Raw genomic sequence first — 27,742 nt, forward strand, 5'->3', positions numbered from 1 at the left:
CTTTCTTAGAGCATTTACTAAAAAGGGCTTACAATTGTGAATGCTTTCTCTGTCCCTCTGAGGTGTATTTGTACCTCCTACAACTCAGGAGTGTCTTTCTCAAGGACCTGATAGCCATCCCTTTAAAATGTAATCATCAGGAAGGATCAGGCCTCTGTCTCCCAGTCTCTGTGGGAGGATAGAAGCTGAACTTCAATTATTGCCAGATAGCAGACACAGCTGGCCTAGTCAGCATTTACCCTGACCCACTGTTCATAACTTTTCACTGCTCTGAGTCTCTTCAGGCCCCTGCCCTTCCCCATCTCAACTCCCTCATTCTCCCTTTAAAATACCCAGTCACCTCTATACAAATCAAAGCTGCACTGGGACTTCCCTGGCCTGAAGCCCTGGGTTGGGCAAGGCTGAAGGGTGTATGTAGGTGCTGGCTTAGAGCTGGGGAGACAAGACAGTCCTGTGTTAGACACTCTATTTCCATTATTCAGTCCTCCAACCACCTCAGCAGGGGGGTGCTAGTATCATCTCCATTACATAGACAGAAAACAGAGCTCGCAGTGGTTCAGTAACTTGCCCAAACTCATACAGGTAGGAAGAGGCAGTGCTGGGATTTCTGACCCTGACCCAAGTTGGGCCCCTCATAGCCAGAGTCTGCACCACGTACCTCCACTCTGCTCTCATCCCATCTGCAATATTTGAAAATGAATAGGAGGTAAGGGTTTCACCACGGAGCAACCTTGGGCGAGTCCTGCCCCTCTCGAGGCCTCAGGCATCACATCTCCGAACCGCGCACAATTCTACAACCTGAAGTCACAACACTTGGATCTTTGAAGCGTCCAGGAAGCTGTACGCTTGCGTGAGGCTGTGGCCCTGGGGCTGGTGGTGGAACCCCAGTGGGGCTGGGTCGAGGCTCCCGACGGTTTCCCCGTCTTTCGAAAGTTACCTGGCTGGTGGGGGTTGGGGTTGGGGGAGTTACCGGCTGCGCGCGCGCCGGCCCCGCCCTCAGCCTCTTCAGGCACCTGTGGGCTCGAGGGCCTACTCGGCCGCAGCTGCCGTCCAATAGGCAGTCTCCGTGACCCATTGAGGCCCCGCCCACAGCCTGCATCCTCCAATCCCCGGGTGGCGGTGGGCCCTCTCCCTCGGAGGGCCCGGCCCTCTGAGCGCTTCTTCCGGGTGGGGCCCCGGGCAGAGGCGATGGCGCCATGGGCGCTCCTCAGGCCTGGGGTCCTGGTGCGGACCGGGCACACCGTGCTGACCTGGGGGATCACGCTGGTGCTCTTCCTGCATGATACCGGTGAGCCGGACCCCGCGCGACCCTGGACCCCCCCCGATCCCGCGTGATTCCCTAGATGTTTGGGTCTCACTGAGTCCCTTGCTGAAGCCCAAGAGATCCTGGGATTCACCCTATCTCCTCCACATCCTGAGGCCCCCTCCCCATCTCTCATTCCAAGAGCCACCTGCTTTCTGCCTAATACCCAGTGGATCCCTAATTAATTCCAGAATCTTCCTGATCCCTGCCAGATACCCTGTCTGTCCCAGGACCCACCCGGTGCCCACCAGATCCGACGACCGACTCGAGCCCCCATCTCCCCTGATCCTGGGACCCGCCCGACCCTTCCCAGGAATTGACTCCCAAGATTCCGAGGATCAACTAGATGAAGGACTGGCATCCCGCCCAGCCCTGTGGCCACTAGCTGCCCAAGTCCAGGCTCCCCAGCCTCAGGCAAGAGAACACCGCATAGGGGAGCAGCCTGTCCCTCACATCCTCATCCTTGATTCTCACCCTGGTAGCATTCATTCATGCCATCAACCCCCCTTCCACCATTCCCCCTCTTCACCCGCCACAGGCCACCTCCAGCACAAGTTTTCACCCTCCCTCGCTACCACCATCACAGCCCCCACTCATCATAAACCCCTGGACCGGGGGCATTCTCACTTTCCTCCCAAGACCTCAAGTCTCCTCCACTGCCTCTGCCCCTTAGCCTAAAAACCTGCTCAGTCTCCCCATCAGAAAGAACCCCCCCCCCGGTGCAACCCCCCTTCCTTCTCCTCTCCCTTTTACAGTCAAGGGGCACCAGAGTTGGCCACACTCGGCTGTCTGGCTGTCTCTTGCCCCTCGCTCTTCAGCCCCCCGCCTCCCAAAATCCTTCAGTCACCTCCATGGGCTGGACCCTTCCTGGCCTGGGCTCCCCTGTTGGCCCTCTGCAGCACCCCAGCCAGCCTGCCGACCCTGCCCTCCTCTGTCTCTTGGGCATCTTGGACCTGGTCAGCCTCTCCTCATCTCAGAACCAGACCCCTCAGCCAGACCCCTCCTCCCTCTCCCCCACATCCAGCCAAGTCTGGCCCCATCAGCCCCCTTACCGCCCTCTGTCCATCCCCTCTTCTCCACCCTTCCTGCCAGTGCCCTTGTCCAGACACGCTCCTCTCCGTGTCCCAGATAAGCCTCCCCTCTGATCCATCTTTTCTCTAGCAGTAAGAGGGCTTTCAGAAACATATCTGACCCTATAACCTTCCATGGTTCCCTATTGCGCTCCAGAGAGAATGTAGATGAACTGCTTCTTTTTTTTTTTTTTTTCTGAACGTGAACTTCCCCCTCCTGCACCCTATGCAGTGGCCACACCTGACCATTCATCAAACTCCATCTCCAGGCCTTCCCTCAGCCAGGGACACACTTCCCACCTCCAGCCTCACCCCTCACCTGCACCCTCCTCTGCTGTCACGCAGCCTCACTCTCCCCCTCTGGCCTCTCCAGCACTGCGGCAGTGGGAAGAGCAGGGGGAGCTGCTCCTGCCCCTCACCTTCCTGCTCTTGGTACTGGGCTCCCTGCTGCTTTACCTGGCTGTGTCACTCATGGACCCGGGATACGTGAATGTCCTGCCCCAGCCCCAGGTAACCAGGGGTCCCAAACATCTCCTCCCCCCAACAAGGAACTCAAGGCCCCAGTAACAATCTCACGCTAGACCCTGTGCTGAGGGCTTTCCTAGGGAATCCCAGGGAATCGTCTTGCCAGACCTAGAGCCCCATCCTACAAGGAGGAAATTGCCAAGACCCAGAGAGGGGAAGTAACTGGCAAAGGTCACACAGCCTCGCAGTCCAGGGCACTCTGCCCCACTCTTACCACCTCCATTACACAGGGGATGGATCCCCAAACTTGCACACCGGGAGTTAAGCTGGCCCCCAAGGGAGCTACCCACCAGTGCCCCCTGCCTCCCAAGGGAACCCCATCTCATACTGTGTCCCCCCATTTTCAGGAGGAGGCCAAGGAAGAGCAGACGGCCATGGTTCCTCAGGCCATCCCCCTTCGGCGCTGCAGATACTGCATGGTGCTGGTGGGTGATGCAGGGACCTCCCTGGGAGGGGTCGGGCAAGATTTGAGACTCCTTGGCCTCATCCCTCCTCCAGGAAGGCCTCCCAGATGCCAGCCCTGACCTCCCGCCCACATCGTTGGGTCCAAAAGGGCGCCGGTGTTGAGGCCTGACTCCCTGTGTGCCCACAGCAACCCCTGCGGGCCCGTCACTGCCGTGAGTGCCGTCGTTGTGTCCGCCGATATGACCACCACTGCCCCTGGATGGAGAACTGCGTGGGGGAGCGCAATCACCCCCTCTTCGTGGCCTACCTGGCGCTGCAGCTGGTGGTGCTTCTGTGGGGCCTGTACCTGGCATGGTGGGTTTTCCCCAGCGCCCTGGGTGAGGGAGGGGGCAGGCAGCAGGCACCCACCAGGTGTGGAGAGAGCCAGGCTCCCTCTTCAGGGGCCTCGGACCCTCTCCCAAATGGCCGGCCCACCTGGCGTCCCTGGGGCAAAGCCGCCACACACACCCCCGCCAGCTCTGGGTCCCTGTCCCGCTCCTTTGCTGCAGGTCTGGCCTCCACTTCTTCCGGCCTTGGGGGCTCTGGCTGCGGTCCACTGGGCTCCTGTTTGCCACCTTCCTGCTGCTGTCACTCTTCTCCCTAGTGGCCAGCCTGCTCTTGGCCTCGCACCTCTACCTGGTGGCCAGCAACACCACCACCTGGGAGTTCATCTCCTCACACCGCATCGCCTACCTCCGCCAGCGCCCCGGCAACCCCTTCGACCGTGGCCTGACCCGCAACCTGGCCCACTTCTTCTGTGGCTGGCCCTCGGGGTCCTGGGAGACCCTCTGGGCTGAGGAGGAGGAAGGCAGTAGCCAGGATGTTTAGGGTTGCTAGAGGCTGGGCCACCATCTCGTGCCTGAAAACCAGAGGGGCTGCATCCCAGGGGCGGCAGCCCTCCAAGGGCCTGGAGCTCCTCACTCCTGCCCCCTCCTCCCAGGCCTCAGAGTGGAGCTGAAGGACAGAACCCTGCCTCAAAGGCAGAGGGGAGGAAGAGGACCCAGGGGGGCTCGGGCACAAAGGGTCTGGGTTGTGGAGACTTCCACCCTCCCCGCCCCAAGCCAGGCTGTCTCCAGTGCACAGTTTTATAAATTTAATAATCCATAAAGCAAGTCAAGTATTCAAAAAACAAACCAAGCTGCTCCTCGCTGTGCTACCCTTTCAGGTCCAGGTCTCGCAGCGGGCCGGGGAGAGGTGGTCGGGAGAAGGGAGGGGAGGCAGCACTTTGCCCGGTGACTGAGCAAAGCCCACGACAGCAGCCCGTGGCCGCCACCTTGAGTCCCAAGGGCTCATCAATACCAGGGCGCCCAGGCGGGCAGAAAGGCAGGCAAGCAGAGGCTCCAACCGTCTTGGGGGCAGGGGGTGGAGAGCCCGGGAGGCCCTCAGGGCTCCAGGAATCGCTGGGACACAAAGTCGAAGTCCCGGAAGGCAGCCTGTTGGCGGGCGGTGAGGGGGCTGCGGGCATCAGGTGGCGTCAGGGCAGGCGGCAGCCCCGTGAACTCGCCCTCGAAGTAGCGCAGGTCTGTGGGGCCGCAGAGGGTGGGCACGAACGGGGGCCGGACGGCTCGGGCGAGCAGGGCCTGCCAGTCGGTGGTCTGGGGGCAAGGGTAGAGGTGGCTCAGACGAGGGGAGCGACAGCCCCGCGGGCCCTCGATGCCTCGCACTGTGCCGGGCTCCTGGACCACTGCGGCCCTGGCCACTCACCCTGAAGAAAGGCTGTGTCTTGATCTCCTCAGCATCCTGCTCCCCCGCCCCCAGGCGCTTCTCGGGGCACTTCTGGAGGAGCTGGGGGAGAGGACAGGTGCTCGCTCAGGGCGCTCGGGCCCCAGGCACTGCCCGCCTCCCCATCTCCAGCCTCTCGGGTAGGGATCCCCAAGCCACGAGCAGCTGTCTGCCCAGCCCTGGACCCTGCACCACGCAGCTTGCGGGATTTCCCCGACCAGGGATCGAACCCGCCGCCCCCTGCAGTGGAAGTGCAGTCTTAACCACTGGACCCCCGCGGAAGTCCCTGCAATTACCTTCTGAATGAGCTCAAGCCCTTGCACCGAGAGAAAGCGCGGGTATGGGGCTTCTGCATTGACGATGCAGTCAAACACCTCCTCCTCGGTGTCCCCTGGAAACGGGCACTGCAGGGATGGGGCTCAGCAGGGTACGTGGGCCGCCCCCACCCCCACCTGACCTGGAGGCCCCAGCAGCACCCCGTCCAGCGCTCACCTCGCCCACCAGCATCTCGTAGAGCAGCACGCCCAGCCCCCACCAGTCCACAGCCCGCGTATAGGCCTCCTGGGTCAGCACCTCAGGGGCCAGGAACTCCGGGGTGCCACAGAAGGTGCTTGTCCGGTCCCCAAAGCCAATCCCTGCAAACCAACATCCACACTGATGCCAGCATGGTGTGTCATCCACAAGAACCTCTAGCTGTGAGAATCAAGCGCCCACCCTTATGACCCCGTGTACCGAACCTGTGCCGAGCCCTGCCCCATACCCTTGGAGGTGGGAACGGTTTTTATGCCACTTGATTGATGAGGAATCTGAGTCTCAGACAAGCTCACGTGCCAGGGTCACGCAGAAAGCAGAGCCCAGTGCCCTCTCCCAGCCCAGGAGCTCCCTCTGTCCAAGGGCAAGGGGCTCTTTTACAGCTTTTCGGGCTGGGAAGGACGAGCCAATGTGTCCAGCTAGCCCCTGGGAGCTGCCACTTGCCCACCACCCTGCTGGCCTGGGCTGAGTGAGCACGGCTGAAAGACACGGGATCCTGGACAGGAGGCACCCACCTTCCTTACAGAGCCCAAAGTCTGCGATCTTCAGGAAACCCTGGGCATCCAGCAGAAGATTATCCAACTTAAGGTCTCTGAGGGCAAGGCGGGGCAGATCAAAGGGGCTAAGAAGCGCTGAAGCCCAGGGAGCAGCGGCCCCACCCCAGAGCAGCCCAGAAGGAGGGTAGCATCTGCCCCCTCACCCACTCCCCCAGCATCTCGGGGACAAGTTACCTGTAAATGATCTTCTGCTCATGTAAGAACTGCAGCCCCAGGACCACACAGGCCAGATAGAACCTAGAGGGTTGGCATAGGGGGGAGTTCAGGCCCAGGACTGTGGGGCACAGGGCAGGGAGGCACCAGGATGGCCACGGCCTGGGGACCCCAGATGTCCCTGCCAGAGTCAGATGCGGGCGAGAGACTGGGAGGAGCCTCATGTGCCCCGGGGGTGGAGCTCCTCCAGATAACAGCCTGCCCTTCCTGGGCTCTTCGATTGTGCCAGGGATGAATGGCACTGAGGGTCCTCACGCCTATCCTGGCATCCTCCCAGCAGCCTGCCATGGATACCTGTCATGCCTACTTTTCCAATGAGGGTCTGAGACTCCCAGTAAACGACCCACCCGGGGTCGCACAGCTGGTGGCCGAGCTGATACGTGAATCCAGGCTCCAGAGCCCACGCTCTGCTGGGCAAGACATAACAACACCAGCTGTCGGTCACTCACTGCTCACCAGTCCCTGTGCTCGGCAATTTCTAAATGTTCCGTTCATCCACGCAACAAGCCTATGAAATAGCTATCATTAGCCCAGTTCACAGCTACATAGACTGAGGCCTGAGGTCACAAATGCTGTGAGGGTTGATAACCAGGATTTGAACCAAGGCCTCCCTGCCCCCATGCTCTTCTGCCGATGGGTACACCCTGGAGGACGCAGGATGAGGGCGTCGCCAGGCACAGGGAAGCGGGGAAGGCTCACTGGAAGAGGGAGGTGTACAGGAGAGGTGGGAACCCACCGGGCCTGGGGCTCAGGGAAGACATCCTCATGGATCTGCATCATGAGGTCGCCGCCGGGCACAAACTCAGTCACGAAGCAGGCGTGGCTGGAGGTGTGGAAGCAGGCAAGGAGGGAGAGTAGGAAGGGGTGCCCCGTGCGGCCCACAGCCTCCAGGATTCGCTTCTCACAGTACAGGCTGCAAGAGGAGGGCGTGGGTTTTAGAGGGAAGGAGGGAACCCAAAAGGGAATGAAAACCTCCCCTGACTATGCCCTGTCCCCCACACATCACCCCTGGGTCACTGGCTCTTAAGTCAAAGTGCCAGGCAGCTAGCTAGAGTGATGGTTCATACGTTATCAGAAGCTCACATAGGTCTTTTTTTTTTTTTTTTTTTTTTTTTGGCCGCTCCGTGTGGCACGAGGGATCTCAGTTCCCCGACCAGGGATGGAACCAGCACCCCCTGCGGTGGAACCGCGGAGTCTTAACCACTGGACCACCAGGGAAGTCCCTCACATAGGTCTTGAACCTGTATGACCGCCCTGTTCCCATTTCACAGATGAGGAAACTGAGGTGCATAGAAGAGGGGACCTGCCCAAGGGCACACAGTTAACAACTGCAGTTGCTAACAAGAGAGCCCAGGCCTGGCTGGCCCCACGGGGTCACCTCTTACAAGCCCCAATAGCATTCAGCTGCCTTCAGGGGCCACCAGCCCGGGCCTGCCATCCTGGGTACCCTCCACGTGCCCGGATGCCGGGAGGGAACCCCCTGGCCTCAGCACACACCTCTCTATCTCGTCCCGGCTCAGCACCTCCTGCTTCTTCAGCGCTTTGATGGCATAGTATTGACCTGTCCCCTTGAACTGGACCAGGAGGACCTGGGGACGAGAGAGAGATTGGTTCCAGGTGGGCAGTACAGGAGTCTACTTCCCCCACCCACTGCCCCGCAGACCCCAGAGTCCCCCTAGCTAACGTGTCGGGGCCCGCCCACCCCCCTCCACTGCACCTCCTGAGCCCACTACCTTCCCGAAGTGGCCCCGGCCCAGCACGGCCAAGCAGCGGAAGTCCTGAAGCCGGGGGGGTTTCCTGCAAGAGAGAGGGCACAGGAAGCCCCTGGGACAAGGGCTGGGGCTCCGCCAAGGGCCGCTCCAAACCCTCCCTCCACGCCTGGTCCTGGGCTGTCCCCACCTGTGGGGCAGGAGGGGCAGGGGCTGGAGAGGCCGGGTGGGAGCTCCTAGGACTGCCATTTCTTGGGGTCTGGCATGCAGGCGGAGCTCAGTAATGTGGGCTCCGCAAGTGAGAACCTGAGAGCAGGCCAAGAGCTCGGGGCGATGTGAGAACGCCTGACACGTAAACACCCAAGTGAGCGGACAGATGTCTCTCTCAAACGCCAAGGTGAGCCTGCCAGGGGTACCTGTTGGCTGAGGCTGGCAGAGATGGCTCGAGTCGAGTCCTGGGCTCCATGTGGGGGCGTTTGGTGCTCTGTGAGGGCAGAGGGGCTCAGGGCAGAGGGGGCTTCCTCTCCTTTTTCCCTCCAGCCCTGCCGTCCCCAGCCAGACAGCCCCCAGCATGACCAGCCCCACCGCCGCTCACCGGCATCTCCTCGGGGGTCGGCTCCTGGGGCAGGTAGAGGCGCGGTGGCTTGGGTGGGGATTGGATCTCTTCTCGCAAGGGGGTCTTCTTGGGCGGGAAATTACTGTGGGGAGGAAGCAGACACACGACCGGGCACAGGCGGATGGAATGGGGGCGGGGGTGGACCCTCAGCCGTGTGAGCCAGAGAGACACGGGTCAGAGGGCGAGCAACGGGGGCAGGCACTGTCTGCATCTGGAGGGAGGTGACTCCACAGAGAAGCAGGCAGCCTGGGGCAAGGCTCCTTACCTGGGCGAGGCAGGGTCGGCGGCCCCCCGGGGTGTGGCTGGGGTCTGGGAGCACCCTTTTGGGGGGCTGATGGTGCTTGGGGAGCTGCAGGGGGGCAGTAGGCTCATGACCAAGCGCCCCCAGGCCGCCATGCTGAGGTTCATCTGGGAAGCCCTCAGGAAGTCCTGACCTGGGGCAAAAGGGGGCTCAGTCCCGGGCTCTCCTAAGGGTCCCAGCCCTGCTCCCTCCTAACCAGGCTTCTCCACTCCACACCTCTGCGTTTCGAGAAAATGCGCTTCTGCCTCTGCAGCCGGGGCCTTCTCTCAATGACAGGGTCACAGAAGGTCACCTGTGGGGGCAGCGGGCAGGGCTGAAGACCAGTCCCCTCCCACCCCACCTGCCACGGGCACCTCCTCAGCCTCCAGGCTCCCAGCCTGAGCCCATGTCAACAGACGCGAGAGCCAGAAGGACTCAGAGAGATGGATCCAACATCCTCATTGGTACCAGTGGGGAAACCGAGGCCCGGAGAAGGGAGGTGGTCCAGGGTCACACACGCGGCAGGGCAGTCAGGACAAGGACGCAGGCCGCTAGGCTCCCATGAAGTCCTCAGAGAGGGGCTGGGAATCCTTCCTTCCTCTAGATCTCCTCCCTCTGGGCCTCAACTTCCACTCCTACGTGTGGGCGCAGAGCACAGTCTCAAAGGCCCTTCTTTGCTCTAACGGAGCCGGGGGCCCACGAGGTCAGAGGGCAGGGCCCAGTGGGCACCTGGGCAAAGAGCAGCCCCTGTGGCACCAGGCTGAGGGAGAGCTGGTGACAGGCATTGTCCAGGAAGTCCTCCAGCCTCAGGAAGGCCACGGCGCACAGCTGCCGCCAGTCCCGCCAGTGCACCCCGATCTCCAGCTCTCGGGCCTGCGGTGGGGAGGCCAGGTTGAGGGGTGGAGCGTGGCCCGAGCCGCTGCCTGGCCGGCCTTCCACCCCACGGCCCACGGTCACCCCTGTCCCCACGAGGCAGCCTCACCCGCTCCAGGGGGACGACAAAGGTCTGGCCCCAGGACTGCCTGGCCACAGGCCCCCAGCCCGTCTGGCCCACAATGCGACTGTCCACCTTCAGCACGGCCGACACCTCACCTGTGGGGCCAGAGCCGGGGTTCAGAGCAGGCCGGGAGCGGGGGTCCTTCGCTGTTCCCCAGCTTCCCATGGCCCCTACTCACTGGCCAGCTCGCCTCCACCACGCTGCTGCTTGGCCCGGCTCCAAAGCCAGCCCTGCGAGGGGCTCCCGGCCAGTGCGGCCACGGGGGAACGTCCAGGCACGGCCGTCAGCAGCTGCTCACAGCCCAGGAGGTGGACCTGCAGCGTCCCTGTCAGGGAGCACGGTGGGGGGGGGGGGCATTATCAGGTGCCATCCTCCAACGGGCCCCTGGGACCCCAGGAATGCTACCTTCTCCTGGAGGTATAGCGAAACCCAGTCCTTGCCCACCCCTTAGGCCTCGGCAGCCACCTGCCACCCTTGGAGCCGGCCAACTGCTCCTCCCCTCCTGCACACTCTCTAGGTGTTGGAAGAAGCAGGGACACACGGGCAGAGGAGTGAGACTCAGACCTCAGCCAGGTTGCACGGGAGCAGGGCGCGTGGTGACACACGGCTCAGGGCCCAGGGCCTGGGAACTGCGCCACGGCAGGGGTGAGAGCCCGGGGAGGAGCAGGAGGGAGGCCTGGCTGGCGGACCCTTCCCACCTCTTCCCTGGGCCTGCTCCCCATCTGTACAGCGGCAAGGAGCGCCAGCTCAGCCCCACCTCCTACAATGGGTACAAGCGTGTTCTGCCAACCAAGCGGATTCATGTTAGGGTCATTAGAGATGTGTCCCTCAAGGGGTAGAGGAAGCAGTGGGACTCTGGCCACCCTTGAGGACATACACGGGGCCTAAGAGCACCATTTAGGGAGTCTGGGCCTGGGGTTTACACTCTGAGAGACCCCATAAACCAAGGCAGCGCCCAGGGTGGGAAGATCATCTCAGGAAGAACGATCGGAGGAATGTGGGTAATTCAGCCAGAAGACAGGATGTGCGGTGGCCCTAAGTACCTGAATTTTAGGCCAGTTAACAAGCCCTCACCCCCGCCTTCCCCAGCTTGTCTACTTGGCTAACTCACATAAGCCCTTCGAGGCCAAGCTCAGACACCACCCCCTCCAGAAAGCCTTCCTTGGTTCCCCAAGGGCCAGGTGAGGGGGCCCATCCAGCCGCTGTACTTCCCCTCCTCAGCTCCGTTCCCAACGGGATGGGGCCCGTCCACCCTGCATCAGCTCTGTGTTGGCAGGGGCTGGGCTCTCTAGTTGGCACCGTGTCCCAGGTGGGAAGCTCGGGGCTTCCAGAGTTGACACTGTTCGATTATTTGGAGGCGGATCCAGCTTGGGATAAAGAAGAACTTTCCAGCAGTCCAAACTGCCCAGGACCGGGTATCAAGGCCTCCAGGGCCACGAGCTCCCTAACCCTGGCACTTTGGGCAGTCATGTGGTTCCTCACTTAAATAATAGCTTCACCGACTGAGCGAGCTCTGTGCCCGCACGGTGCTGAGCACTTCACGTGCAACGACTCACTGAATTTTCGCAGCAACCCTATGAAATAGGTGCTGTTATCGCCCCCATTTGACCCAGAAGGTCACCTGCAGGGGCAGGGGGCAGGTTTTCACCCCCTCAGAGTGAAAAACTGAGGCCTGGAGAGGGGATGTCAGTTGCACAAGGTCACACAGCTAGGGGATGGTGAGGCCAGGATTGGAAGTCTGCTCCAAGATCCTTCCCCACCGTGTTTCAGGCTCCTCCCTGGAAGGGAAGGAGAGCTCTGAAGTAGGAGGGACTCCCGGGTACCTGTCATGGCGGTGGGCTTCACGAGTGGCCCTGAAGGCTGGGGGTTCCCGGACACAGCAGTCCGCAGCTCCCGGGCCACCCTGCCACGCAGAGGGTGGGCAGGAGGCAGTCCCTCCAGCAGCTGCTCCAAGGCCAGCCGCAGGAGGTCCAGTTTCTGGGAGGACTCCTGGAGCTGGGCCTGAGCCTGCAGAAGGGATACAGGGCCATGGGGTTAACGGCGGGGGCAGCGGCTCGGGCCACCTGGAGACACCCTGGACGTGCCTCCTGTTTCCTCACTGCCACCCGCACGGCCGGTCCAGCGGTGTCTCCCGCCGCTGCGGAGGGGGGCACCTCTCAGAAAGGAGCAGCAGCGGGCGGGGGCCATGCTCTGACCTCGGCTAGCACCTTGCGGTCCTGCGTTCGCCGGCTACCGAGCAGCTTCACTACGTTCTTGGCGCCCTCGGCCACGGCAGCCTCGATGCGCAGCCGGTGCCGCAGCTCCTCCACCAGCAGCTCCGGTCCTGGGAGGAGGGGGTCAGCGCTCAGGCCCATGCCCCGCTCCGCTCCGCCCGTCCCCACTTCTCAAGGCCTCACCTGGCTCAGGGGACCCGCTGGCCTCCAGGCTGCTGATTTTCATTCGTAGCAGGGCCACCTTCAGCTGGCTGTCCTGTAGCATCTGCTGGGCGGCTGCCAGAAGCTTCCTCTCCTATGGGGTTGTGACACATGCCCCCTCAGGCCAGGACTAGGCCAGAGCCTCCCTGGTCGGACCAGGGACTGGAGCAAGCCTCCCCCATCAGTCCAGCATTGAAGCTAAAGCTCTCTCGGTGGGCCAGATACTACAGCCAAGCTTCCCTTTTTAGCCTAGGTCTGGAGCAGACCTCCGCCATCAGACTAGACAAGGGAGGGCCAAGGTCAAGCCTCCCTTATTAGATCAGGGTGAGCCTCCACATCATGCTGGGAGTGGGGACAGGCTGGGAGCTGGGCTGAGATTCCCCATTAGACTGGTGTTTTGCCTTCTCTGTTAGACAAGGGGTTCGAGCCATGCCTTTCCCACCAAGCTGAGATTTAGGGGTCTGCCTCCCCCGTCAGACTAAGGGTGCGACTGTCTCTCTTACAGGGTCAATGGCTGGGTTGCATTTCCCTATCAGAATAGGGGCTGGTGGTGGGGTGAACTGGGAGATTGGGACTGACATATATACACTAGTATGTATAAAATAGATAACTAATAAGAACCTGCTGTATAAAAAAATTCAAAAAAAAAAAAAAAAAAGAATAGGGTCTGGATCACCACCTTCTCTAATAATCTGAGAGCCAAATCTCTTCCCCTCAGATCCCAGGGGCATTACCTTGGGAGTGCCACTGGCATACGTGTGGGTCATATTCTCGGCTCCCTGCTTGACCTTCAGCTCTACCCGCAGCTGCCTCTGTAGAGCCTCCAGGTGTCGGGCCCTCGGCTGCTCTGCCAGCGTCCAAGGTCCTGAGGCCGCAGGTTCTGTGTGCAAAGAGCGTGGGGCTCATGAACCCCTCCCCCAGAGCCGAGAGCCCCTCAGGGCCTCGCTCTCTCCTCCCCGCCCCTCCTGGGCAGGGGCTACAAGAGGAGGCTCTGAGAGAGGTCAGGGCCAAGGCCAAGGAGCTGGGTCAGCCTGCCGCCTGCCATCCCGAGGGGCCTGCTTAGATGCCTCACTCACCAGCCGGGCCAGGCCCGGGGCCAGGCAGCAGGATGCGGGCGTGCAGCTCCCGCAGCTCCCCGTGCAGCTGTTCCAGGCGGCGGTTGGAGGACCGCAGCAGCTGCTGCACGTGGCCCAGGTGGCGGCGGTCGGTGGCTACCCGCCGCAGGTTCTCCATACCCTCCTTGATTTTCAGCTCCTTCTGGATGGCCCGGCGGATCGCCTCTTTCTCATCTCCTGGGCCCCACTGGCCCGCCCCAGGCTGGAAAGGCAGAGGCCTTAGTCCTCTCAGTCCCCACCTCCACGGCCTCAGCTCATCACAGGCGGAGGGGGAGGGAGGCAGGCGTGGTCGGCACCCAGGACTGACACACACAGTTTGGGAAGTACCTATGAGCTTAGAGCTAGCATCCCTAAGCCAGATGGAAACCCCAAGGCTGTTTATCCAGCCCATGCTCCTGTCCTGTGCCATCAGAGAGAAGAGTAAGGGGGAAAAAAACTGTTAATGTTTACATGGTGTCCTGTTCTAAGAACTGTGCAGACATTAACTTGTTGATCCTGACAGCAACCCCATGAGGTAGGTGTAGTTATTATTCCCATTTTATAGATGAGGAAACTGAGACACAGAGGTTAAGTAATTTGCCCAAGGCCACAACACAGGGAAGGAGATGCACCATCATCTCTTGGGCCCCAGCCTCTCCCTGCCGACCGGTCACGCTTCCATCAGGCTGCTCTCAGTCTGGGACCCAGGCTAAGGTCTGGGGACCAGAAAAGAGGCCCGGCACTGAGAAGGGCCCCCCCCCCACCCAAGGTCACGCAGACAGGGCAGCCTGTGGCCTGAGTAGAAGCTAGGGCTGTTCCCCTGACCTTCTGACACCCCAGCTGGCAAAGCAGAGGCACAGAGGGGTTGAGGAGGTCTCTGGGGGCCCAATCCCAGCTCAGCTCCTGGGAGGAATTAGAAGCCTCTTTCACTGCTTCACCCCAAGTGAGAGCAAGAAAGAGGAAAAGCTCCTTCCCAGAGGCCATTTCAAACCAACGGGTGCCGCTGCTGACCTCAGCCCTGGGTAACCCATGATGCCCCCACCCCAGGACTGCCTCAGAGCCCTCACCTTACCTCTCGACTCTCCATCTCCTGAGCCCAGTGGAGCCTCAGGGACCCCCACCCCAGGCCTCCGCTGGCCCTCTGGCCCGTCTGTCAGAGGGCAGGGGCGGGGCTCAGGAAATCCTTTGAGGGCCCTAGGCCAGAGGGCCAGAGCCAAAGGCCTGAGCAAACAAAGATCCCACGGAGCTGGGGGCCCGGCACCGGGGTCCTGAGTCACCCAGCAGCCGCTGCTGGGCGGAGGTTAACAGGAAATCGGAAAATGTGTACAAGCCACGGCTGGAACAGGCAGAGGGACCTCCGGAGGAAGGGGGAGGGAGGGGACAGACGCAGCCCTGAAAGTTGCCCAAGGGGTGGGGGCACTCTAGGAGTCTTGTGGAGAATACTTCACCCTTGACCAGAGCCCACGGTCCTGCCTGCTCCGGGCTGGCATCCTGCCAAGTGCGTACACACCTCTCCCTTTTGGCTCCGCGGCTGGGGCGCTATCTTGTACATAAACGTCCCCACCCCCATTTGCTCTGGGCGAGTACCCCACCTCTCCCCGCCCCCCAACAAGACACACAGCCTAGTGTGTCTTGTTGGGGGGTGGGGAGAGGTGAACCTATTGCCAGCTCCGGCAGGAACCCCGCCCCCTCGCCATTTGGTCTGGAACCCTGTGTACCCGAGGGTTCCCCCGGGAACTGGGTAGGCCCCTCCCTCTGGGGTCTCCACTCCCCGCCTGCCTGTGTGCTCGCTCTGGGAAGGAACCCACGACCACGAGGCAGTGGCACCCTCCGCCTGCCGTACACATTCCTCTCCCCTCCCAGGACCCGTCCCTAGGTGCGTGCACGGCCCGCCTTTGCTTTCGCAGCGGATGCACATCGGCCTTAGAGTGCTACCTGGAAGAACAGATTTTAGGAAACTTTGGGGCCCACCCTGGTGGCCCTGACTGCGGACTCAGACGTGCTCATGGGCAGGCCTGACTGGAGGCTCTGATTCACTTGGAGGTGATTTGGGGACGTTTCCAGGAGGCAGGAACGACTTACCCCCAGTGCTCAGGTCTGCCCTGCGAAGGTGTAGGGGGACGCAGGGCAAGGGCTGGGAAGGGACACGGGGAGGGGCTGGGGACGCGGCCGGAGCCCGGGGCGGTGAATGAGGCTCCCCCCACCCCCCGGCCCGCGCCCGCGGCCCGGACCCTCCGGGCGCCGTTCACCTGCTGCGGCGCCCCCTCTTCCATGGCGCCGCTAGGGCAGCTCGGCCCCTCCTCTCGACCACTCCGGTTCCGGAAGCCCCGGCCCCTCCGCCAGGGTTTTCAAACTTGAAACTTCCCGGGAAGCGGCGCCGGAGTCGCGGGATCGGGCGCCCCCTCCCGAGGTCCGCTGGCCCTCGCGGGACCTGGGATCAGCGCCGCCTCTCGGCCGCGAGGGATCGAGCCCGGCTCCTGACCCAGAGGGCCCGGCGCCTCCCCCGGATCCGATGTTCCGAGGGATTTGGAGCCCAGTGCCCCTCATCTGAGGCCGCGGTTCCCGCTCCTTGAGACACTGACCCCCGCCCCGCGATACAAGGGCAGAAAAGGACATTTCCCGGGCCGGAGTTCTCCAGCTGCCGGGTCGCGCGCCCAAAGGGGCGGGCCCGGGTGGTGACAGCGCCGCCTGCCGGCCGCGGGACAATGCCTGTGTGGCCTGTCCTCTCTGAGCCGGGTCAGCCTCTTCCTCGGAACCCCGCCGCGACCTGGCTCCCGCCTGGAGTCACTCTTCCTCTCCCATGTCATTGGTGTAAAATGGTCTAATCCCATACCTGTCTCCCCCCAAGGAGCCTTGGCCCTGTCTGTAATCACTATTAAGAACGTATGCGTGGGAAAACAATAAAGCCTTACCCAAATTACACCAAATTACAAACGAATCCAAAATCCCTCAGGACCCCCGCCCCATCCCTTGACTAGACTGGAGCTTTCTGGTTCAGCCAGAGCTGCTCAGACTTTGCCCTAAAGGGCTCATCTACAGAATACACATTTAAACCTTGAGAAAAAGCCACCATTTCAGGAAACTAGCCTGCGCTAGGCGGTTCTTGCAATGGCTTAGGTGTGTAGGGGACCCTGGTTCTTTACTGCCTAGTCTAGGGTTGCTTAGGCAATTCCTGTTATCCTGTGCTCACCAGCACTTTGTGCCAGGACTTTACTGGAAGGAGCCTCGTCCAAGGGGCTGGAAGTGAGTAAGGCTCAAAGGTGGCTTATCTGCTGACTTGGAAGAGGTGTCCTCCAGTGCTTTTACAGGAGGAAACCATGTCAGTTCCACTTTGCTCTATCACCTCCCTCACGGTGGACTGGAAAGTGAAATCGGCAAAACATGGGCAATCCTGGGATTGTCCTGCAACGGGAAATCAACCAAGTGACATGAACATAGGCAAAGGAGACTTGGTTCACTGGGGGACATGCCGACTTCATAATCAGAGCCAAGTGCGACACCTTTACGTATATACAAATCAGAATTACTGAAGGTTAGACAATTAACAGCTAGTAAGCAAGCTAGCCAGGCACATGGTAGGCTCCTTTAAGTGGGGGTTATCAAGGTGCCCTTTAGCTGAATGTTAATGTTAACAAATAATTGAGAGGTAAAAAGACTACCAGCTTCTGACTGTAGGTCATGCGTTTCAGAAAACATCAAACGAGCAAAGCTCTGCCTTTCAGGAGGGTATCTAGTTCCCATCTTCAGGCTCATATATCCAATCCTCCAGCCAGAAAGCCGAATTATGTGGAAGAACAATGATTTTTAAGTTTGCTGTGAAGTGTTTCACTGTCTCAGTGGCCACTAAGGGAAAGGGGTTCAGAAATAGAATACATCCACCTTTCCTAATGAACCCCAGGCTGGACAAACCTATAGCCCTGGGCTGATGGATGAGTCTGACAAGATAGCTGCACCTTACATGTCTGATGGTGATGGTGCTTCATAAAATTGTAATTCTTAGGAAAATTGAAGTTCACATTTAACACCCAGTGGGTAGTGAATAGCCCAAACGAACTCTGGCTAACGAGCGATTAAAGTTGTGTAACATCAACCTGAAAGGAACTGTCCCAGCAGGCTACATAAAGAAACATTTACCCCTTTCTATACTTTTTGTTTTCTTCTTGGTACTGCAGACATCAATCCATCTACATGTAGATTTGCCTCCCTTGGGTAGTATCTGATACGCGATGTCACTATCTAATCAAGTTGTAACACACCCGCCACTTTAGAAGTCCTCCCTGTCCTGTTCTCATCACAAAACTGCAGTCCCTTTCCCCTCAGACCCATTAAAAATAAAGCTTGTTAAGTCTTCATTAAATGAAATCCTGAAAGTCTTCATTTTTTGCAACAGAATCCCATTCTTACAATAGCCAGAAAGGGTTTATAGCAAAATATAACAAAAAAGGCAGAAAAAAACCCAAATTTGTGTTTATGGGACCAAGTGAAACCATGAAACCAGTTGTGTTATAAAGCAGTAATGATAAAGATTACCGAATTAATACACAAACACAATTATACAGTCCTCTGAAGCCCCCAAACTCCCAAGAATCCATCAAGTAAAAGGCTCCTACTTTTCAGCACCCAAAGAGCTAACACAGGTGAAGCAGTCCAGATATCAAGCAAATCTGTCAGCCCAACAAGACATTCAGGTACTCCACTGGCATTTGAACTCTACATTTTAGAGCCAGCATTGGTTGAAATAGTAAGGGCCTGTCATGGAGGTCAGAGAGCACAGACTAAAGTCTTAAAACATCAGTACATCACTGGAGCGACAACCTCGATTGCAGAACATTCCATAGAAGTTTTAAAATTAAATGTAAAGACACAAGCTATTGTCCCCTCTGCCCCGATTCATGCAGTTGTTTCCCTTGTAAGCAGAGTATGGCACAGCTTTGGAAGAGGATGTCCCAAGAGAAACTAACAGCCACTATCTGCTCTTTTTAGATGTCCTTGTACCAAAGGTGCTTTGAGCCATTCACCTGGCACTTCCCAAAACATACTTGCCTAAGGGCCAGCCCAAGAACTCTTGCAGTTGGAAACAAAGCACACTACTTTGTAGCCATCTTCCAGTACACTAAGTTTGCCCCTTCTGCCTTCTCACAGCCTAGCACTCCTTCAGATTTACAGGCACAGCGGAAGCTAAAGGGTTGTCTCAATAACTGGGAAGAAATTACCTTTAGGGGCTCCTATTTTTTGACCACATTCCCCAAAATAAACATTGTAGTTTGATTAAATAACCTAACAGTGCCATGACCTCACCAGCACATTAAAAAACAGTTTTGGTTAAGGTGTCACTTTGTGAAAACAAAAATCACAGGCTTACTTCAAGAGTATTACTTCAAGTGACTTTTCCTGTAGTGAAAAGTCCCTTAAATGCTGAGACTTCAAAATCAAAATACAGAATCCCCTCACAAATCTACTACATTCAAAGTAACAGTAATTTGTCCATGACTTCCAAACATCTTCCCACGTAGATGTACCTATAATCTGAAGCACAGCTCTCCCCATTTCCCAGTCACTATGAACGGAAATAAGAAGACCAAAAAAACAAAGCAAAAAAACCTAGCTTATCATCTAAATCCAAAAGCAAGTAGTAACATTTCTCTGTAGAACAAGGAGAATGACCCCAGCCAAAAAAATCTTTATGTTCCTTTATTGGAGCAAGATTCCTGACCAGTATACAGTGATGTATTTGCTACAGAGACCTGTGTAGAAATTACATACTATCCATCTAGATAGGTTTTCATTACACTTTGCCTATTGATGGAATAGTTCCATTTATAAAGTTTTTATACATCAAAAAGCTTTGAATTTGACCAGGCGGTCCATTGATTCATCTCTGAAAAAGGTAAGTGGCATTTAATTTCAGCTACTATATTTTACAGCATTAAAAAGCTTATGCATTAGGGAGCTTCTCAAAATGTGATTTATGCACAATGGCATTTAGCAGACAGAGCAGAGTCCATCATCTCCCCCCCCCCCAGATTCACACAGACAGGTCTCATTTGAGAGCTATATGCTAAAAGAGCTGGTACTTTGAGACAAAAGTACTCCTGAGTTTCTTACCACCAATACGGACTTCTTACTCTGAAAGCCTGTCTTCTCGGCCACATTTTACAGTGCCAGGGAAGACATGCCAACAATCGTCCTGTGTATTAACTCGGCAGTAGAGCACCAGGTCTGTCTGATGGTGGTGGCAGGCACTATTACATCCAGGTAAATAAAAGCCCATATTTTCAAATGCCAATTTGAGATACAAATCAAGGGTACAACATATTCAGAACTGAGTTTTCAGCAATCTGATATCCCAAATGATGTGAAAAATTTCAGAAACTGATGTCAAATTGTACCCATGATGGGTTCCCAGCTATGGAGACATTAATACATTGATTCAAATCCCTTTACTCAATCAACATAGCCCTGAGGTCATCCTGCAAAAGTGCATTATCAAAAAATACGAAGTTAAGGTGACAAAGTTCGACAGTAACATTATACAAGTCAAACTTGGAAAGTCATATTAAGTATATCTGTTCTGAGAGAAAAGCATCAAATCCTTTGTGTACACATTTAGTTTTATTGTAACAAAGCAACTTGTACACTTTTAACGTTTAAAACTGAGCATCATCTTTCCTTTCCAGTGAAACAAAAAGAAAAATTTAAAAATAAACAGGAACAAAATTACAATAGAGAATGTCAATTGCAAATAAGATCCTACAGGTTCTGCTGATTCTCCCATCGAGTGGCAGGGCTCAAGTCATCATTAGGAGAGAATTTTATTTTAAAAGTGTCATCTTAAACTGCAAGGATGTCCGTTAAACATCACAATTAAACATGCCAAAGGAGAAGCCATGTTGTCAAAATGCCCACTTAACCCACCCAAACATCTCAAACCCACCCTTTGCTGACCTTCTATAACCCCATTTTTTTAAGTTTTTTTTTTCTTTTTTTAAACAAGAGAAAGTAGACAGATACATGTTGGTAAATGCTAACTGTCCATATTCACATAGAGACACAGTGTAATCTCTGAGCCCAATATACAGAGAAAGGAGGAAAAAAGCTAGAATTCTATGCACTACTACACAGGGGCCTAGCACCCTCCAGCTTCCAGCAGAGCTAAGGGAGCAGAAGGTTTTTCTTTTTTCCCACAGAGCATGGTGGTGTTGATTCCATAAAGTTTTTGTTGAGACAGGAAGGGATAAAAATGAATTTGGAACAGAAAGGGGTAGAGATTCTTTTCCCACTGAATTCTGCTCAAGGTATTTCCCCCCAAAATAAGTTGTGAGCCATGGTATAAAGGAGAAAAGAGACCTCAAAAACAGGGCAATTGAGCACAAGAGGAGAAGGAGGGGGAAAAAAAAAAAAAAAAAAAAAAGACTGCAACTTGCTCCCAGGCAGAAAATTAAAAAAGGAAGGTTGGAATCCATCAGTGTTCCATTAGTCATCTTCTCCTTCATCTTCCTGTACGAAAAAAAAGCAGGCAGTTAATCTTCAGGGTTAATTCTAAGGTCAGTCCCCAATATTCATATGGACCACGATGGACTCCACAGAACACGACATGCCAAGGGAAATTACTTTTATGAACCTCTATCGTGGTCCCTTGGTATGTGCGAAGGATGGTTCAGAACCCCCTCCACATACAAATATCCTCAGTGGAGGGGACTTCCCTGGCAGTCCAGTGCTTAAGACTCCATGCCCACTGTAGAGAGTACAGGTTTGATCCCCGGTGGGGGAACTAAGATCCCGCATGCCGCTCAGCATGGCCAATAAATAGACAAAGATATATAAATTTTTAAAAATTAAAAAATATCCTCAGGATGCTCAAGTCCCTTAAATAAAATAGCACAGTACTTGCATGCAACCTACCCACATCCTCCCCATATACTTTTAAAATGGTCTCCGATTACTTATATAACCAATACAATGTAAAGAGTTGTGAATACAATGTAAACAGTTGCCAGCACCTGGCAAATTCAAATTCTGATTTTTGGAATTTTCTGGAATTAAAAGAAAAAAATCTGTTGGTTGAATCTGAAGAATGGGAACCCACAGATACGAAGGTTGAACTATACATCAGTCTTCATCAATTCCTTTTTTTTTTAACCCTGGGCAACGCAGCTTACAGGATTTTAGTTCCCCGACCTGGGACGGGACCTGGGGCCCAGCAGGGAAAGCGCCCGAGTCCTATAACCACTGGACCACCAGGGAGCTCCCCAATCTGCATCCCAATCTGATTCTTGATTGAAAGACCCGGTGATGTTTCAGACAAATTAACTTTTCAGAAGTAACCAAATCAGACATCTTTCAGACCAAGTAACACAAACCAAAACCCACTCTACCCCAATATGATTGTAAGAATTTTATAGTTTGTCCAAAACATGCGTATTTTTGTTATTTGGGAGATGTCTCAGAATTTGAGCAGCTGCACTGTCCACAGCACTTTCATTAAGTACTGGCTAGGGAATCACATAATTGAACAGTTGTAAGTGCTAACCACAAAAGCAGAACTAATTGAATCATTGATACAATGAGCTTATCAAGATTTTCTTCAACCTTGGACAACACAGCTTATCTTTTCTACAAGTCTTCCCACAATTTGTTGAGTCAGTTCCACTATACAATATAAACAATCTCCAAAGTAACATGGTGAACTCTTTGAAGATTCTCTTTTTGGATGTAACCAAATCTTTTTACCTCTCCTTCCTCCCCCTCATCATCATCTTCATCTTCTTCACCTTCATCCTCATCCCCTTCTTCATCAATATCTTCCAACCCTTCCTCCTCTTCATCATCATCATCATCTTCTTCTCCTTCCCCTTCCTCATCATCCATGTCTGGAACCTAGGGAAAAAAACACAAAAAACAAGAGTCACCTTAACAACTCAAACAAATGAAACAAGTGCAACCTTGAATAAAAGAACACGCTCAACTCACCAAGTAGTACTGTAATGGATTTGGCCAAATATCATCTTTGATGACCTCTCCTAACTCATCTGCACCTGCATCAGAATGATCAGTAAACCAGGTGAAGAAGCTTTCTGGTTCCTCATGCTGTCTCTTCCTGCTGGCTTTATTCTGCGTTTGACTTGAACGTTTTGTCAAATCCTAAATGAAGATGGAAGAACTTTTGACATAGGCTCACTACACCTTAAATCCCTGTAATTAAAATAAGGTTTTAACCCAAAAGCAGAGCAAAAAATGGACGTTACGTTATCTACACTATTCTACACTATTATTCTCATCTAAAGAAGTTACCAAAAGTAAAACTAACAAAGAGAAAGAGAAGCCCAAGAATTTTAGGTCTACAAAAAATGCCGTCAAATTTGTACGTCAAGCTTTTCTTGAAAGTTACCATCTAGACTTGGCGCTTTTTTTTTTTTTTTAAATAAAAGTAGTTCCACTTCAACAACCAGTACCTTAACACAGTATAATTTTAAGTGTATTTACTACTTAAACACAGAGAGGGCTTCCCTGGTGGCACAGTGGTTAAGAATCCGCCTGCCAATGCAGAGGACATGGGTTCGAACCCTGGGCCGGGAAGATCCCACAGGCTGCGGAGCAACAAAGCCCATGCACCACAACTACTGAGCCCGCTCTCTGCAACAAGAGAAGCCACTGCAATGAGAAGCCCGCGCAGCGCAACGAAGAGTAGCCCCCACTCGCCGCAACTAGAGAAAGCCTGCACGCAGCAACAAAGACCCAATGCAGACAGAAATAGGTTTTGGGAAACTGCAAGTCACCAATGTAGAAACCAAAATGATTCAGTCCATCTCAACAAAAACTTGCTGTATAATTTATTATAAGACCACAAGATATTGTATTTGGCTTTAACAAAATAGACATTTTTATATTTTAAGGATTTGCATTTAACACATCACAAAAACACCAAATATTTAATTAAATGGTTCAACTAGATCAAACTATAGAAAATATCAATGCCCAACAATCCCTCAAATACCTTTCCGGATTTCCATTTGATTTCAGTGGACTTTGAAGATGGATCACCACTCTCATTCAGATGAAATTCTTTGGAAAGAACTTTATTTTCAAAGTAAGGGTTTTCATCAAAATACTACAATAAACAGAGAATTAGAAATCAATACAAAACAGCCCTTCTAACCAATACTCAAGTTAATTTCCATAGTGACAAACAAGATACTGATACTTACAAAATCTATTCTGTAACCTGATTTAATATCTTCAAATTCTGTCACTTCGACTCTTGTCAAATAATGCAGCGCCTCTTCATCCTCCTCCCCAAGCAGTGCAGACACTAGATCAGCAAATAGGCCAAATGATTATTAAACAAACATTAACAAACAACTCAAGCAATCCCTTTTAAAATTTCCCAAATTTGGTTTCATAAATCCATCATAAACTAAAAACCAGATGGCTCAATGTCAGAGCTGTCACTTTCTCTTATCAAGTAATTAAACAGAATCCCAAATTAGAATAGGATCTCTTCTAAATAGAGAAAGCATGAAATGCAAGCCTCTCCCTGTTTCAACCTCTGCATGTAATCAACATGGTGGAGCAGGTCCTCAACCAAGGTCCCTCCACTCTTTAACAAGTGGACATCCCACACCCTTTAATAATGCTTGGCTGCAACATACCTTGTGGATGGTTAACAAATGTTGTTACCCAAAAATTTGGGATTTTGGCGATCAATTCCGACCTCTTCTGAAAAAATGGTTGGCGGAGTTTGTTATATTTCTGTTCTACTTTCAAAATCTCCTCACTGGCTTGTTCGTTAAGTCTAAAGCAAATGAAAAGACATGTTGACAAGGAGGGTACTTAACAAATACAAAAATTGCTGAGATTACACAATATTTACTCTTGTTAGCTTCAGAACAATACACAGTACTCATTTATAATAACCAAATCACCTAGATTTTTGTAGCCAGAGACCCAAATCAAAATTGAGGTGGCAATTTGATCAGCTTTACCAATAGCCACTAGATAACTGACAGTTCTCAAGGGGCCCAAACAGCATTTTGGTAACATTGTATATCTATCTACTCCATTACCAGGCCAACTTCAATTGTTTCCCTCAGGCAGATCAAGAAGAAGAAAAAAAGCTGCCATTCAAGTAACAAAGTTATAAAGCAAGTCAGAGCAACACTGATGCCATAATACTAAACTATAACAAGTCCACACAATGCAACTCAGACAACTTGTAGCCTATGAAAGCAAACCCTGTCTTTTTGTTGTTGTTGTTGTTTTTGTTTTTCAAACCCTGTCTTTACAAGGTCAATGTACTTTAATCAGAAACTTTTAGGTGACTGTAAAATGTTTCACAGAAAAATAACACTGAATCCTCATATTGATATTTCCAACTAAGTTATAATCATCTCCACTTGGCCAGTAGATACATTTGGCCATAGTTTCAATGATTACCAAACCATAAGATGCATGTCAGAAAACTTCAAAGCAAATTGAGAAAAACTTTACCTGTCTATTTCATTTTGTACTTCATCAATATGTTCAATTGCTTCTTGCTGTTCTTTTTCTGCAAGAAAAAGGTGCATGAGACTCAATACTAATTTGAAAATAAATTTAACTGGTTTTCCTTCCTTATGTTAACAGCCTGTGATGTGAGTTATATCAATAAAGCTGTTTAAAAAATAAACTTGCCTACTACTACAAGGCATGCTTTCCACGTGTTCATGTGTATAGTTGATAAATTACTTTTCAATTAAGACTATTCACAAATCATGCTGTTAGACTAGTCAAAATGTTTGACTGTAAAGCTTTTACGAGTTCCATTACAAGACCAATTAAGGTTTCTATAATGAGATAATAAACGCGATTCAGAAATCCTTAAGTTCTCTTTTTAAAAAAAATCACATTATATGCCTGCAATAAAGTAGCACCAGCTATTAACAAGATTACGGAAACTAACCCAGGACAATAACAAAAATTAGGACACCACCTATCTCCACGGTGGAATCCCCTTTTACACGAAGTTGAAAATATTACTCAGTATCGATTACTATTAAGACATCAGACACGCCTACAAAGACAGGGAAGGCCCTGGGAACTACCTCACCACCGTAAACACTCGACTTTACCTTCTAAGAATATGAACCCCCGGATTCGAATCCGACCTTTCTCGCCCCTCCAACCCAATTTCAGGCGGGCTGATCTCAGAGGCGGCCCCACACGACTTTGGAGCACACTTACAGGGAGAAAGCATGCAGTCAGAAACTATGGGCCAAAGAACGGAGAGGAGGAAAACGGGGTATGCTACGGGAAAGGTACCCTTTTGTCCGGTAAAGACCGCAAAACCTACAAAGCTAAGTGGGCGTGAAGGGGCCGAATCGCGCGGCTCATTTCCGGCAACCAGCCCGGGTGGTGCAGCCCCCCTGCCGAGAACGCCTTTACGGAAAAGGCCAGTAGGTTTGCTCCGAGCCATTGTAAAGACCCTCCGACACCCCGATCGCCGCGCCAGGTTTCTCAGCGCGCTGCCGCAACGAGGTGAGCACCCCACGTGGGGGCTGCCCAGGGCCAGCCAGAGCATCCATCCTCCAAGCAGCCCGGGCCGCGGCGCGGCCGCGTGCTTCCCCGCGCCCCCACCCCGCCCCAGCTCGAGGCAGAGGGCCGCGCCGGGACCGGCCTCCGGGTGGGAGTGCGGGGGCGCCGCCCGCGGGCCGGGCGCGAAGGGGGAGCCGCGCGAAGGCCCGGGCGCGGGGCCGCGTCCGGCCGCACCATGTGGCGGCGACGGCGGCTGATGGGAGCGAGGCATCATGGCGGAGCACAATAAAGAGAGGCTTCTCGGGAGGGAGGGAGGGGGAGGAGAGCGAGGGAGGGGGGAGAGGAAGGGGGGGGTCTCCTCCGCCCGCGCTGAGCAGGCCGCAGCGCCCCCGCCTCGCAGCGCCGTCCGCCGCCGCGGCGCCACCCGGCCCCGGCCCCGCGCGCACAAAAAAGGGCGCCGAGGCGCGCGCCGGCCCGTCCGCCCGGCGCCCCGCGCCCCCCGCGCGCCCCGGGCCCCGCCGGCGGCCTGCGGCCGGGCGGGAGGCGAAGATGGCGGCGCGGGCCGGCCCCCGCCTCGCCTGCTCCTCACCTGAGGTCTCGTCGGCCCCGTCGTGGTTGGAGTTGAGCTCCTTTTTACTGACTTTGGCCGCCGGCGCCGACATGGTGCTGCTCCGCGGTCGGGGGGGGAGCGGGGAGGGGGAGAGAAGGGAAGGCGAAGGGGGCGGGCAGCGGCTTCCCCTCACGCCACACGCGCGGGCGCTCGCTCGGTCCGGCCGCCTCCTCCCGGCGCTCGCTCGCTCGCTTTCCCTCCCCCTGGCTCGCGCGCGCTGCCCTCGCGGCCTGACGACGAGGGAGGGGCTGGGGCTGCGTGCCGGGCCCCGGCCCGGGCTCCTGCTTACGGAGGGGAGGCGGCGGCGGGCAGGCAGGCGGCTCTGCTCCCTCACTCACGCTCCGCGATCCTGCTCGCTGCTCGATCTCCCCGAGCCGCCTCCTCCTCCACCTCCTCCTCACGGCGAGGGGCGGGCGGCAGGGCGCAGGCGCGCCAGGCCCCGCGCGCACGCCCCGCCTCCGGCCAGAGAGGCTCGCGCCGCCTCACCATTGGCTAGGGCGCCAGGACCAGGGGGCGGAGCCGCGGCGAGGAGACACAGGGCCTGGCGAAGAGGCGGGAGGAAGGAACGCCGCGACGTACGGGGACTGCCCCCCGCGCCGCGCTCCCCTCCCCCGCTTTCCCCTTCTCCAGCCCGACCCGGGACTTTTGCGCGCTACAGGCGCGCGGCGGCCCGAGGGGCGGGGCCTCGCCAGGCTGCGCGCAGGCTCCCAGGCGGGTGCGTCACGTGGTGGCGGAGCGGCTTCCCCTGTCTGCCGGGTGGCGCGGGGGAGAGGGGTGTCTGTGTCCCCCCGAAAGCGCAGGCCTCGTAGTAGCCTGGCTTCAGAACACTGGAGCCCAGAAATATATCCACCCCGGGTTCTGCACTCTGGGACACTACTGGGACGCCCCTCCTCGTGGGGGAAGGAAGGCGGCACCTCCATCCTATTTCCCAGAGAGGGAAGCTGCCTTCGGAGTCAGGCTTGTTTGCAAAGCTTGAAGCTGCCCAGTCCACTCACAGGGAGGGCCTTTTCCTGCCTCTTAGTCCAAACTCTGCCCAGCAGGCTGTGTGCACTTGGGCAAGTCATTTTCCCTCTATGGGCCTATGTGTTATGAAATTACAAAATTCAAGGAAGGCTGACAAACGGAACGTTGTGTCAGTGGTGATGTT

At 55.1% G+C, this 27,742-nt stretch overlaps 3 protein-coding genes across 14 annotated transcripts; 1 reads left to right on the forward strand and 2 right to left on the reverse strand.

Moving 5' to 3' along the window:
- Positions 1 to 1,160: 1,160 nt before the first annotated feature.
- On the forward strand, positions 1,161 to 4,475 carry ZDHHC12 (zinc finger DHHC-type palmitoyltransferase 12). 2 transcript variants are annotated; one of them, XM_059072658.2, is made up of 5 exons: positions 1,161 to 1,288; positions 2,747 to 2,883; positions 3,246 to 3,323; positions 3,491 to 3,657; positions 3,852 to 4,475. In XM_059072658.2, exons 1-5 carry the CDS (start codon positions 1,189 to 1,191, stop codon positions 4,168 to 4,170), a joined length of 801 nt encoding a protein of 266 aa, XP_058928641.1. In that variant the 5' UTR covers positions 1,161 to 1,188; the 3' UTR covers positions 4,171 to 4,475. The 2 variants fall into 2 exon arrangements, with proteins under 2 accessions (XP_058928641.1, XP_058928645.1); XM_059072662.2 differs by having other exon boundaries at positions 1,164 to 1,288; positions 3,491 to 3,661; positions 3,798 to 4,231.
- On the reverse strand, positions 4,421 to 16,142 carry PKN3 (protein kinase N3). 11 transcript variants are annotated; one of them, XM_059072563.2, is made up of 22 exons: positions 15,725 to 16,142; positions 13,458 to 13,698; positions 13,116 to 13,261; positions 12,364 to 12,475; positions 12,163 to 12,290; positions 11,791 to 11,974; positions 10,146 to 10,292; positions 9,953 to 10,062; positions 9,700 to 9,843; positions 9,208 to 9,283; positions 8,956 to 9,124; positions 8,670 to 8,772; positions 8,491 to 8,558; positions 8,099 to 8,162; positions 7,863 to 7,954; positions 7,102 to 7,278; positions 6,327 to 6,389; positions 6,111 to 6,187; positions 5,557 to 5,699; positions 5,361 to 5,468; positions 5,047 to 5,127; positions 4,421 to 4,937 (listed from the first exon to the last, which is right to left on the reverse strand). In XM_059072563.2, exons 1-22 carry the CDS (start codon positions 15,746 to 15,748, stop codon positions 4,725 to 4,727), a joined length of 2,670 nt encoding a protein of 889 aa, XP_058928546.1. In that variant the 5' UTR covers positions 15,749 to 16,142; the 3' UTR covers positions 4,421 to 4,724. The 11 variants fall into 11 exon arrangements, with proteins under 11 accessions (XP_058928546.1, XP_066896686.1, XP_066896689.1 ...); XM_067040585.1 differs by having other exon boundaries at positions 12,175 to 12,290; positions 15,725 to 16,118; XM_067040588.1 differs by having other exon boundaries at positions 5,361 to 5,455; positions 15,725 to 16,116.
- A 3,926-nt stretch (positions 16,143 to 20,068) lies between these two features.
- Positions 20,069 to 27,044, reverse strand: SET (SET nuclear proto-oncogene). Its single transcript, XM_067040591.1, has 8 exons — positions 26,575 to 27,044; positions 24,963 to 25,020; positions 24,125 to 24,267; positions 23,681 to 23,784; positions 23,470 to 23,583; positions 22,446 to 22,616; positions 22,206 to 22,352; positions 20,069 to 20,972 (listed from the first exon to the last, which is right to left on the reverse strand). The coding sequence occupies exons 1-8, from the start codon at positions 26,645 to 26,647 to the stop codon at positions 20,949 to 20,951; spliced, it is 834 nt and encodes a 277-aa protein (XP_066896692.1). The 5' UTR covers positions 26,648 to 27,044; the 3' UTR covers positions 20,069 to 20,948.
- Positions 27,045 to 27,742: the final 698 nt, after the last annotated feature.

This window comes from Kogia breviceps, chromosome 8 (genome assembly GCF_026419965.1).
Source record: "Kogia breviceps isolate mKogBre1 chromosome 8, mKogBre1 haplotype 1, whole genome shotgun sequence".
Classification (NCBI taxonomy): domain Eukaryota; kingdom Metazoa; phylum Chordata; class Mammalia; order Artiodactyla; family Physeteridae; genus Kogia; species Kogia breviceps.